At 39.7% G+C, this 14,014-nt stretch overlaps 1 protein-coding gene across 1 annotated transcript; it reads right to left on the reverse strand.

The window, feature by feature from the left end:
• Positions 1-559: 559 nt before the first annotated feature.
• Positions 560-11,833, reverse strand: si:dkey-29p10.4 (E3 ubiquitin/ISG15 ligase TRIM25). The gene is made up of 7 exons (XM_062035977.1): positions 11,521-11,833; positions 8,123-8,988; positions 4,713-4,808; positions 2,776-3,024; positions 2,673-2,695; positions 1,596-1,744; positions 560-1,520 (listed from the first exon to the last, which is right to left on the reverse strand). Exons 1-7 carry the CDS (start codon positions 11,771-11,773, stop codon positions 979-981), a joined length of 2,178 nt encoding a protein of 725 aa, XP_061891961.1. The 5' UTR covers positions 11,774-11,833; the 3' UTR covers positions 560-978.
• Between the last annotated feature and the right edge of the window lie 2,181 nt (positions 11,834-14,014).

Consider the following 14,014-nt stretch of genomic DNA (forward strand, 5'->3'; position numbering starts at 1 on the left):
TGCTATGCGCAGAGGCTTTTTTTTTTTTAAAAAAACAACCTTTATTTATAAACTGCAACATTTACAAACAGCTGAGAAACAATAATCAAAATAATAATGCTGCCAGCATGCTGTTTTTTTTCAATAAAATACTGGATAGGATAGAAATGTAGTTTGTCTATTTTATCCAATTATTAATCGAAGTAATAATCGACAGATTAATCGGCTATCAAATTAATCGTTAGTTGCAGCCCTAGTTAACATACCAGGCACATTCTCAGTTGGTTATTTATGCGTCATATAACTAAGGCTGCAACCAACGATTAATTTGATAATCGACTAATCTGTCGACTATTACTTCGATTAATCGATAATAATCGGATAAAATAGACAAACTACATTTCTATCCTATCCAGTATTTTATTGGAAAAAAAAACAGCATACTGGCACCATAATTATTTTGATTATTGTTTCTCAGCTGTTTGTAAATCTTGCAGTTTATAAATAAAGGTTTATTTAAAAAAATAAAAAATAAATGAAAACAATTTTTTATTAAAAAAAAAACAACAAAAACTCTGCGCATGTGCATAGCATAGATCCAACGAATCGATGACTAAATTAATCGGCAACTATTTTAATGATCGATTTTAATCGATTATTTGTTGCAGCCCTACATATAACGTACACTTATTCAGCCTGTTGTTCACTATTCTTTATTTATTTTAAATTTCCTTTCAAATGTCTATTCTTGGTGTTGGCTTTTATCAAATAACTTTCCCAAAAGAATGCGACTTATACTCCAGTGCGACTTATATATGTTTTTTTCCTTCTTTATTATGCATTTTCGGCCGGTGCGACTTATACTCCGGAGCGACTTATACTCCGAAAAATACGGTACTAAATCACTGAAGCCAGTCTTGTCTTCTTCATGAAGACACAGTGCTGGTTTAGTTGTCATTTAGGTTATGGAAAATGCCATGCCAGTGTACGCTGGATCAGTTAAAATAGACTACAGATGGCCAGCTGTGTTTTGCACACATACAATGCTGGGTACAGAGGCCTAGTAAAGCTGTGCTTGTAGGAATGCATTAGAACAAGACTGCCCCCTGGTGTAGCATTAAAGAACATCAGAGTGTCCTCCTCAAAGTCAAGGAACACACCTACACGCTGCATCTTGTGTGCGATCACAGGAGTCGCCGCCTTGTTGTGCAGCACTTCCAGCTTACCCTTATCATACGCCAGGCACCATGACGACCGGTTGTGACCCAAATGAGAGCTGTCCGTCTGACTTTTCCTCTCCATTAAACCCTCACAGAGTCCCACCTTCCAGCTGCCTTCGTCCGCAGTGACGGCTACTTCCCAGTACCAGCGACCTACTTCCAGGGCGTGGCAAGCGAGCACCTGTGGGAAGGAACTGAAGCAAGATGTTTGCTGCATATACCGGCAGTCCTCCTGGACCTCGGAGTAGGTCACCCTCCTGCAATCAGACAGACGCAGCTTGGGATGGGCTGTGTCTGCGTCCAAAGTGGGGACGGTGCCATCTGTACATAGGAAAAAATACATTTTCAGAAGGGTGTTAAGAGACCAAGAGTACTTGATCATTAGTGGAGTCTCACAAAGCAGCTTGTATAGCTCTCTGTCCTTGGTTAGCTCAGTGATGACCACATTGTCCACGCGCTTCTGCGTCCACCTCTGAAGACATTTCAGTCGAGCTTCATTCACCTCTTCTGGAGCCTCCAGCTGATCCACACAACTTTCCGTGTCACTAGATCAATGATCAAAGGAGCATCAAACCATAAAGCTCCCAAATACAGACATGCAAACAGCACAAACACACCACTTGTTAGCTAGCGCTTCTTTTACAAAGAGATCCAATTAGAGATGTCCGATAATGGCTGTTTTGCCGATATCTGATATTGTCCAACTCTTAATTACCGATTCCGATAGCAACCGATACGATATATACAGTCGTGGCATGAACACATTATTATGCCTAATTTTGTTGTGATGCCCCGCTGGATGCATTAGACAATGTAACAAGGTTTTCTATTGTCAATTTTACAGACTACAATTTGATTGATAATTTGTTTTGAAATCATAAGTCAAGCAGATATTCAAGTGCAGTATTTATATTTATTTTAACAAAATTTTTTTTTTGAATACATAATATAATATTTAGATTTTTATATTGGATTTCAAAAGATATGCAATTGCATGCAGTACATACAAATATATTTAGTAAGAAAAGATTAACCATTTTATCAATGCATATTATTTCCAGGCTCTCGCGGGCCGCATAATATAATTTGGCGGGCCAGATTTGTCCCCCGGGCCTTGAGTTTGACACTTGTGCTTTAAATTAAACATTTCGCAGGTTTTGTTTAAAATACCGATATATATTGTATATCGTGATTTGGCCTGAAAATACCGGGATGTCAGTTTTGGTCCTTATCGCCCAGTCCTAAAACTGTATATGGTGTTGCTGCTATTGGAACCTTAATTTCCCTGTTGTCACATGCCCAAAGAATCAATAAAGTTATATCTAATCAGAAGTGTGCCAATATCAGTGCTAGTTTTTAGTATTAAGCCACATCGCTTTTATTTCGTCTTTTCCAGTCAGGGGTCGTCACAGCACGTCAACAACTTAGTTTTTTACGCCTAGTAACATTTCAATGAGAAGGTGAATCACTTACAGTAGTAAAAACTTGCTATATTCCTGTAAAAACAAGAACATATTGTCATGTTTAGTCATCATCCTGTCATATTTGTAACATTCTATTTAGCATCCACACTCACAAAAAGGAAGGCCTGGTCCTTGAGGACCTTTTCCCCCTTAGAATTAGCCAGTGCCTCCAAAATCTCCAGGCCTTGCTGGATGGGCCGCATGGAGTCCTGAAGGTAGACTAGTTTATCCCCCAAATCTCCCACCACTCTGCTCTCCTCCTCCTCCACAACCTGAAGAGCTGCTTGCTCCTCTTGCTGCAGGGCACCTAAGATTGTGGCGTACTGCTGCTCCACTCCAGCTCGCGAAGCCCTAAAAAGAGCCTGCAGATGAAGGAATCGGCAAAGCACACACACTAATCACACGGATCATACACATATATCTTCATCAAGCTCCATTAGGTTTGAATCAAATTGTGATTGCATGTTTATGGATTAGAAACGTCTATAATCAAATGCATCTTAAAGCATTTATCCTCTCAGCGGCAATGTGAGGCTGTGTTGTATTTGAAATATATATATATCCATCCATCTTATATTATATATATATACATATCCATCCATCCATTTTATATATATATATATACTGTATATATATATATATATATATATATATATATATATATATATATATACATACATATATATATCCATCCATCCATTTTCTACCGCTTGTCCCGTTCGGAGTTGCGGGGGTGCTGGAGCCTATCTCAGCTGCATTCGGGCGGAAGGCGGGGTACACCCTGGACAAGTCGCCACCTCATCACTGGGCCAAAACAGATAGACAGACAACATTTACACTCACATTCACACACTAGGGCCAATTTAGTGTTGCCAATCAACCTATCTCCAAGTGCATGTCTTTGGAGGTGGGAGGAAGCCGGAGTACCCGGAGAGAACCCACGCAGTCACGGGGAGAACATGCAAACTCCACACAGAAAGATCCCGAGCCCAGGATTGAACTCAGGACCTTCATATTGTGAGGTACATGCACTAACCCCTGTTCCACTGTGCTGCCCATATATACATCTATATATATACACACACATATACACACTTATATATATATATACATATATATATATATATATATATATATATACACATATATATACACACCCACACATATATACACATTATATATATATATATATACACACACACATATATATATATACAGTATATACACACAAATGTATACATACACATATATACACTATATATATATATATATATATATATATATACACTATATATATACACTGTATATATATACACTGTATATATATACACTATATATATATATATATATATATATACACTATATATATACACTGTATATATATATACACTATATATATATATATATATATATATATATATATATATATATATATATATATATTAGGGCTGCAATAACTAATCGATTAAAATCGATTATTACAATAGTTGCCGATTAATTTAGTCATCGATTCGTTGGATCTATGCTATGCGCAGTTTTGTTTTTTTTAATACATTTTTTTTTTAAATAAACCTTTATTTATAAACTGCAACATTTACAAACAGCTGAGAAACATTAAAAATAAGTATGGTGCCAGTATGCTGTTTTTTTTCCAATAAAATACTGGATAGGATAGAAATTTAGTTTGTCTCTTTTATCCGATTATTAATCGAAGTAATAATCGACAGATTAATCGATTATCAAATTAATCGTTAGTTGCAGCCCTAATATATATATACATATATATAATATACACACACACATACATACATATATATAAATATGAAATATAAACTTGGTTTGATCCCATTGCTCCTCTGGACACTGAGGAGAACTCAGACACACTAATTTGTCATAATGAGCAGGTTAGCATGAGAGCGTCCACAATCTCATTTTGTGTGAGCATGAATGAGGAGACATCATTAGAGCGGCGCACTACTAACCGCCCTACGTCAGAGTTACGTCAAAGTATTACTCTTGATGTGATGCAAAATAAGCTCTGGTTTCTTACTTGGGCAGTTTCTTTCATCTGAGTTATTTCAGTCATTCGGCCTTTGACTTCTTGTTTGGCCACTACCACCTCTTTGATCACTTCTGTCAGATTACCCTGCAAAAAGACATCACCATGTAAGAAAACGTCACTACTGTATTGCACACAGTCACACACTAAGTTTTACATTACAGGAACTACAACATTACGTACTGTACACTTGTATGATTATGTGATTGACAGCGTCAGAGAAGTTAATGTTTATTATTGTGCTATTCAAACTGTTTCTCATTCGGAGACCGGATTCATAATTTGCCCCGAGGTATAATTAACAATTCCAAAAATCCCATAATGTAGGATAATTTGATCCTCCAATACATGCTATAAGCGAACTCAAACAGGACACATCCTGCATAGAGATGTCCCATAATGGCTTTTTTGCCGATATCCGATATTCCGACATGTCCAACTCTTAATTACCAATTCCGATATCAACCGATATCGATATATACAGTCGTGGAACTAACACATTATAATGCCTAATTTTGTTGTGATGCCCCGCTGGATGCATTAAACAATGTAACAAGGTTTCCAAAAATAAATCAACTCAAGTTATGGAAAAAAATGCCAACATGGCACTGCCATATTTATTATTGAAGTCACAAAGTGCATTCTTTTTTTTAACATGCCTCAAAACAGCAGCTTGGAATTTGGGACATGCTCTCTCTGAGAGAGCATGAGGAGGTTGAGGTGGGTGAGGTTGAGGTGGTGGGCTGGGGTAGGGTGTATATGGTAGCGTCCCGGAAGAGTTAGTGCTGTAAGGGGTTCTGGGTATTAGTTCTGTTGTGTTTATGTAGTGTTACGGTGCGGATGTTCTCCCGAAAAGTGTTTGTCATTCTTGTTTGGTGTGGGTTCACAGTGTGGCGCATATTTGTAACAGTGTTAAAGTTGTTTATACGGCCACCCTCAGTGTGACCTGTATGGCTGTTGACCAAGTATGCATGACATTCACTTGTGTGTGTGAAAAGCCGTAGATAATATGTGACTGGGCCGGCACGCAAAGGAAGTGCCCATCCATCCATCCATCCATATGCTACCGCTTGTCCCTCTCGGGGTTGCGAAGGTTCTGGAGCCTATCTCAGCTGCATTGGGGCAGAAGACGGGGTCCGCCCTGGACAAGTTGCCGCATCATCGCAGGGCCAACGCAGATAGACAACATTACACTCACATTCACACACTCGGGCCAATTTAGTGTTGCCAATCAACCTATCCCCAGGTGCATGTCTTTGGAGGCGGGAGGAAGCCGGAGTGCAAACTATACTCCGCTTTGTATTATAAATGGCAACAGTGGAGGATGCATGTGCATGTACAAGCCAGTCTGCCCCACAACAAGAGGCTGGAGAAAAAGAAGTGATTGACTATGTCGACTACATTACTACGGTAAATTCTACCATATATGGAGATATCGACTGACGTCAAAGGGCAGAAAACATCACAGGACAGAGCCGATTCCTAACGGCTTGTTTGGAGGAATTATGAAGAACGGCAACATTGCTTTATAAATATCTCCGCAATGCGTGACTTATGGGTATTCCAAATACACAACATTTTTTATGATCAGGTGGGCAAGAAAGCATTTAGGGTTTTCAGCACCGAAGGCTTGGAATAACTTACAATCGAGTCTTCAACTTCAAACCCTTTTTACCATACTTGCCAACCTTGAGACCTCCGATTTCGGGAGGTGGGGGGAGGGGGGCGTGGTTAAGAGGGGAGGAGTATATTTACAACTAGAATTCCCAAGTCAAGTATTTCATATATATATATATATATATATATATATATATATATATATGCTAAAGTTGTTGATAAAGTTGTTGATAAACAAGCAATTATTTTAATAATTAAATATGGCCATTTTAAATGAATTATTATGATCATTTAAAATCAATTAATTCAAATATGTTTATTTTAATGTATAATTCTATGGCTGGATGTAATAAGGAGTCAGAAAAAATACAAATAAAAATACAATTTATTTATATGTTTTTAGCAAAATATACTAAACATTTATTTAGTTTTTTTTTAAATTAATAAATACATTTATTTTAGGTAAGATAAACATAATAATACAATTTATCTCTAGTCTGGATGATTTAGTTCTTGTCACCCTGTTGTCCTCCCGTCTCTTCCCCAAGGATGGCTCCATGAGCTGGGCAAACGCCTGGAGATGCCCTACGTCAACAACACGGTCGGCGGCCCGTCGGTGCGCAGCTCGTACATCGCCGCCCTCTACATCACCCTCAGCAGCCTGACCAGCGTCGGCTTTGGCAACGTGTGCGCCAACACGGACGCCGAGAAGATCTTCTCCATCTGCACCATGCTCATCGGCGGCATGCCGGACGCCTCGTATGGAGTAACGTGATTGGGCAGGCACGCTGTTTATATCGTGGGAAAGCGGACGTGGAAAAAGGCTGTCCTCACTCAGGTCCGCATGGAGCTGGAGGGTGCGTGGCCTCCAGCTCCGGCTGCAAATCGGGAGATTTTCGGTAGAATATTTGTCCCGGGAGGTTTTCGGGAGAGGCGCTGAATTTCGGGAGTCTCCCGGAAAATTCGGGAGGGTTGGCAAGTATGCTTGTTACATTAAATGAGTTTAAAGCTTCTGTGAAAGGATTGCAGTCTACCCTGTCTGTATGCTTGTCATGTGAGCAAGTTTTAATGTTGTAAATGTGATGTTTTATGTGTTTACTGTTTTTAATGTAACCTTGCTGCTGCCCTCTTGGCCAGGTCTCCCTTGGAAAAGAGATCTTTGATCTTAATGGGATTTTACCTGGTTAAATAAAGGCTAAATAAAATAAAAAATAAAAGAGAAGTTGGTTTTGCATAATAGGTCCCCTTTAAAATACTGGTAAAAAACATCCAGCCATCAATTTTTTACCGCTTGTCCCTCTCGGGGTCGCAATGGGGGCTGGAGCCTACCTCAGCTGCACTCGGGCGGAATTGTAGTATTGTGAGGCACACACACACACTAACCCCTGTTCCACCGTGCTGCCCTGGGAAAATACGCAACTTGAAAAATTGGAAAAAAACTGAATTTGGCAACAAAAAAAAATTGTAGGGCCATAAATTCCATTGGAAACTTCCCAAGAGGTTGACACCCCAATGCAATAAGTAGTATGTATATAATAAGTAGACGCACTCATTCACATGAAGTTATCCATCACCGGAAAAAAAAAAGAAGATATTGTCAAACAAACATTTGTTGACCGTTTGTCAAAACTGATTATTATCTTTGTTGATGCATAATGTTTGATTCAGCTCTTGAAACGCAACTATTTCCCTTGTGGATCAATAAAGTTTGTCTAAGTCTAAGTCTTCCATAAGAGTGTGCAGGTGTACTCAATTTTAGTGGTCAGCGTGTGAACAATCTTTACCCTGATCTCCATCTCTGCATCCTTCGTGCTGATGCAGACGTGGTTGCGGTGGCGACCGATGGAGGTGCACAGACTGCACACGCACTCACCACACTGCCGACAGTAGATGCGGTTGAGCTCCTGGTGCTCCTCGCACTTCCAGAAAGAAATGTCCACGGTGGGCGGAACCAGGGTGTGGCTTCGGAAGACGGGGGACTCCATGTGTGGACGCAGGTGCTTTGCACACATGGACGCCCCGCATACCAAACAGGTCTTCACGGCTAACTGATGCACCGTTTTGGGGCAATAATGGCACTGCACAGGGCTTGTATTTGTGTTATCGGGCTTGAAGAAGACGCTGATTCTGATCGGGGATGCTGCAGCATGCTTGGTAGACATCAGAGGTATCGACTTGCTAGCAGGAGACACCGATTCCTGTGAAGTTGAGGCTGTGGTAAATGAATGCAGGTTGGCAGGCGAGGCAGGTTTTTTTGTCAAGGAATGATTTTCTGTTGCAAGAAGAGGGGCGTCACATAAATCTGCTTCAGTGCGGCAGTCGGTGTCTTTGGTACTGATCCTTTCTGCTGCTTCATGTTGTGACACCTCACTTGTGTGTTGTGGAACATCGTCACCGGAATAATCACACGCAGACTCTTTCGATTCAGAGTTTGCCCCGTTAATGGTTGCCTTTCCATTGCGGAGTTGTCCTGCCGTGTCGGACACAGAATGTGTTGGAGTAAGGACGTCATCGGATCTGTCGCAGGTAGCTGGCCGCTTGGTGTCAGCTTGCTCTGGAACCGGTGCGCTCGCCTTTCTCTTGCCTAAGAGTCGGCTGATTGAAGGCCTCCTCAACGGGGACTCAGCGTTTAAAGCATGACTGGATGTGTCTGAAAAATAGCAGAGTACAAACAGGGGCCCTCAAAAACTACAGATTTCCACCAAAGCTTGAAACATCTGTCATCAGTAATATCTATGAGTCTACATGCTGGGCCCTCACAGCTCTTCTTCTTCTTTCTTTTGTTTATTTCGAACATGAACACATTTACAGTATAATACATCACAGTTTCATATCATTTCATTTTACATCACGTCGGAAAATGAGTAGGAAGAAGCAAAGCTTATTTAATCCTACCCCTTTCCCACTTCAGAGCGTTTACAAATATATACAATCATTTACTGACCTTTTTATAATAAAATAACATCTGTGAATTAGTATATACAACAGTTTTGTAATATGTAATTAATTAATTCAGTCATTATTAACATACTGAGATGAATAATATCTTATTTTCAATAAGGTTGAAAGTATTTCTCATAATTCTACTTCTTTGTACTTTGTAAGCACTATTCATTTGAACAACCTCTTAAAGTGGATCATATCAGTACAATGTTTAACTTCATTACTTAATCCATTCTATAATTTAATTCCACATACTGATATGCTGAAGGTTCTAAGTGTTGTACGTGCATACAAATGTTTTAAATGAGATTTTCCTCTAAGGTTGTATTTCTCCTCTTTAGTTGAGAAGAATTGTTGTACATTCTTTGGCAGAAGGTTATAGTTTGCTTTATACATCATTTTAGCTGTTTGCAATTTTACCAAATCATCGGACTATAATATTTTTGACTCAATAAATAAAGGGTTTGTATGTTCTCTATATCCAACATAATGTATCAGTCTAATTGATCTTTTTTGTAACACGGTTAACGAATGTAGCGCACATTTGTAGTTATTTCCCCATATTTATGCACAATAACTCAGATATGTAACACTAGCATGCAGTAGAGAATATGAAGTGATTTTTGGCCAAGGACGTATTTTGCTTTATTCATTATTGAAATGTTTTTTGCCACCTTATGTTGTATGTTTTGTATATGAGATTTCCAGTTCATTTGATCATCTATTAATACTCGCCAAAATCTGGTTTCTTTTACCCTTTCAATTAGGGATGTCCAATAATGGCTTTTTGCCGATATCCGATATTGACCAAACCCTTAATTACCGATATCAACCGATACCGATATCAACTGATACCAATATATACAGTCGTGGAATTAACACATTATTATGCCTAATCTGGACAACCAGGTATGGTGAAGATAAGGTCCTTTAAAAAAAAAAAAAGATAAATTAAAAACATTTTATTGAATAAAAAAGAAAGTAAAACAATATAAAAACAGTTACATAGAAACTAGTAATTAAAGAAAATGAGTAAAATTAACTGTTAAAGGTTAGTACTATTAGTGGACCAGCAGCACGCACAATCAAGTGTGCTTACGGACTGTATCCCTTGCAGACTGTATTGATATGTATTGATATATAATGTAGGAAGCAAAATATTGATAACAGACAGAAACAACCCTTTTGTGTAAATGGGGGAGGGATGTTTTTTGGGTTGTTGCACTAATTGTAAGTGTATCTTGTGTTTTTTATGTTGATTTAATAAAAAATTTAAAAAAAATAAAAAACGATAACGATAATTTAAAAAACGATACCGATAATTTCCGATATTACATTCTAAAGCAAAGTAGACATTGAAAGTAGAGATGTCCGATAATATCGGCCTGCCGATATTATCGGACATCTCTACTTTCAATGTCTACTCCGTCTATTTGTATTTGTGTATGATGCTCTTTTCTACTGTTACCATATAGCATTATTTTAGTTTTACCGAGATTCTAAGATAGTCTGTTTTTGTCAAACCATTTTTTTAATTTGTTCATTTCTTCTGTTATTATTTGTATTATCTTCTGTGTGTTCTCTCCTGAACAGAAAGCAGCTGTGTCGTCTGCAAATAAAACTAACCCTAGCTCACTCTGGGTAATCAAAGGGAATCCTCTCACAACCATAATTGAAAGTTTTTAACATAACATTCTCATATAATATGTTAATTTGCTTTCTTTAAGTAAAAAAAAGGTCAAAGACAAAGCTATAAGGTTTCTTGTGAGTATATACACTTCACTGTCGATGTGGGGGGGCGCCACTTAAAATCTTGCCTAGGGCGCCAGATTGGTTAGGGCCAGGCCTGCTGTGCAATTTACTAATACAAGTTTCAATCAATCAATCAAAAGAGTGGAGCGGATCACCACTCCAAGATGGCGGCCCCGCGTCTCGTCAGCGCCAGTAGCGCTCGATGCTGCGTCTACTTATAAGATGTCTATGGCTAAAAGCACGCGTTTTTCTTTCCAGGAGGTTATACAAACTGGAAATATTAAGAACAATTCGTGCTACAATTCTGACTTTTTGAATAGAAAACGAATTAATCCATAATTTACACGCTTGTTTCGAGCGCCCGCAACCGGAAATGACGTCACGTACCACCCACCATTTAGTGTTTATGGGATGGCTAAAAGCAAGTGTTTTTCTTTCTAAAGGTTATAAAAACTGCAAATATTCAGAAAAACGCGTGCTACTTTACCGAGGTTGCTGGAGGTCGAAGCCCTCGGACTGGTTTTCGACGGCCATAACAAACCGCTGTCGAACGGCAGCGTCTGGTAGCTTGTTTTGCACCTCCATCCGGGACAATTGAACGGCCCAGACGGGCAAACACTCCACAAGTCCCCGATACACCGTGGACAGAAGCGGTGGCTACACTCGAGGATGACGGGATTCCGCGTCACGACGCGACAGAGAGGACAAATGAAAGGCGGAGTAGTCAGCGAAGCCCCCATGTTTATTGGAGGTGTGGCGCGAATACTTCTGGCTCCCGGAAAACAGTTGGAGGAGGCGGGGCTTAAGATTTGAATCTCGTTTCCGCTCGCCTGTGTTGCAGCTCTTAAAGGCACAGTGTCGGTATTTTAAAAAAAATAATTTAAAAAGGCTAAATAATTTGAGGAAAACTAATAACAACGTTGCTTTTACTGTGTTTAACATTGCCGTTTATTCATTAATTATACGTAATCAAAAATGTAAAAGAAGGTTCAATTAAATTCACCTGTAAAAAGTTTGATTACGAATTACGTGGACCCCGACTTAAACAAGTTGAAAAACTTATTGGGGTGTTACAATTTAGTGGTCAATTGTACGGAATATGTACTGAAATGTGCAATCTACAAATACAAGTTTTCAATCAATCACTCTAAAACATTGATTGATTGATTGATTGAGACTTTTATTAGTAGGTTGCGCAGTGAAGTACATATTCCGTACAATTGACCACTAAATGGTAACACCCCAATAAGTTTTTCAACTTGTTTAAGTCAGGGTCCACTTAAATTGATTCATAATACAGATATATACTATCATCATAATACAGTCATCACACAAGATAATCACATTGAATTATTTACAATCAGGGGTGTGGAGGGGGGGGGGGTATGGACATCAAGTAGAGAGAGAGAGAGAGAGAGAGAGAGAGAGAGAGAGATCAGAAGGCATAAGAAAAAGTATCTGCATTTGATTGTTTACATTTGATTATTAGCAATCCGGGGAGGGTGTTAGTTTAGGGTTGTAGCTGCCTGGAGGTGAACTTTTATTGTGGTTTTGAAGGAGGATAGAGATGCCCTTTCTTTTATACCTGTTGGGAGCGCATTCCACATTGATGTGGCATAGAAGGAGAATGAGTTAAGACCTTTGTTAGTTCGGAATCTGGGTTTAACGTGGTTAGTGGAGCTCCCCCTGGTGTTGTGGTTATGGCGGTCATTTACGTTAAGGAAGTAGTTTGACATGTACTTCGGTATCAGGGAGGTGTAGCGGATTTTATAGACTAGGCTCAGTGCAAGTTGTTTAACTCTGTCCTCCACCTTGAGCCAGCCCACTTTAGAGAAGTGGGTAGGAGTGAGGTGGGATCTGGGGTGGAGGTCTAGAAGTAACCTGACTAGCTTGTTCTGAGATGTTTGGAGTGAGCGGTTCTTAACCTGGGTTCGATGGAACCCCAGGGGTTTGGTGAGTCGACCTCTGGGGTTCGGCGGAGGTCAAAACACACCCGACTCATCGTGTAAATACAAACTTCTCATTATCGGCGTATTACGGATACGGCAACAGCTGACTGATTTGCAGGTGTGTAATTTGTTGTGAGTTTATGCACTGTGTTGGTTTTGTTGTTTGAACAAGGTGATGTTCATGCACGCTTCATTTTATGCACCAGTAAAAAAAAACATGGTAACACTTTAGTATGGGGAACATATTCACCATTAATTAGTTGCTTATTAACATGCAATGATGGACGCTTTTGACCTCCCTCCCTCCTCAACGACACCTGGAGTCCAACTTTTGCTTGCATGCAGAACGGCCCCAGGCCTATGGACAGTACATCAACACACCCAAGACAATGGGCATATACACCCACCCCCACCCCACGACTTCACCACCGCTTGATTCCCCTTCGGGGTGATGGACGGCTGGCAACGCTTTATAGTAGCAGTCGACCTCCAGGGCCCCAAGTCCCCCCGCCCCCTGTGTTGCGAGTTGTCGTGATTATATGTAACATGTTTATGTGTGCATGGCATGGAGGTTTTTTCCCCACTCCAGGCTAGGCCCCCTTAAGACCCCAGTCTAGATTGTATTTTTTTTTACTCATCTTCTTCCCCAGCGTTTTACCTTTCTCCCATCTTTTACGGGGCGTCTTGTGGCGACCCATCAGCGTTCCTGTTCTGTAACCCTGTACACTGTTTGTTTGTCTAATCTGGAACGTGTTTGTGCTGAAAACAAAGTTTCGTTGTACTTGTGCAATGACAATAAAGTCCTATCCTATCATGGGAAAATATATATATATATATATCCTGTGTTCTTCCCTCTGTCCCTCGCTCCCACCCTCGTTGTTTAGACTACTCCCTGCATTCCACTGCTAGAAGGCCGACACCTTACTTTGCAGACTAGAAAGAAGGAAGAATACTAGCTATTTTGTAATATGACTATGGAAGGAAAGAAGTAACACTTAAAAATGGATATATGGAAAAAAATCTGGTTCCATC

This window comes from Entelurus aequoreus, linkage group LG24, assembly GCF_033978785.1.
Source record: "Entelurus aequoreus isolate RoL-2023_Sb linkage group LG24, RoL_Eaeq_v1.1, whole genome shotgun sequence".
Classification (NCBI taxonomy): Eukaryota; Metazoa; Chordata; class Actinopteri; order Syngnathiformes; family Syngnathidae; genus Entelurus; species Entelurus aequoreus.

Bases quoted from the DNA above. Each gene is read 5' to 3' on its own strand.
- si:dkey-29p10.4 (XM_062035977.1), bottom strand. From the start codon at position 11,773: ATGGGGGCTTCGCTGACTACTCCGCCTTTCATTTGTCCTCTCTGTCGC. The intron at 4,809-8,122 runs GTAAAGATTGTT...GTCTTTTTGCAG, and splicing joins ATGCAGAGATGGAGATCAGG to GGTAATCTGACAGAAGTGAT. The intron at 1,745-2,672 runs GTAAGTGATTCA...TCATTGATCTAG, and splicing joins TATAGCAAGTTTTTACTACT to TGACACGGAAAGTTGTGTGG.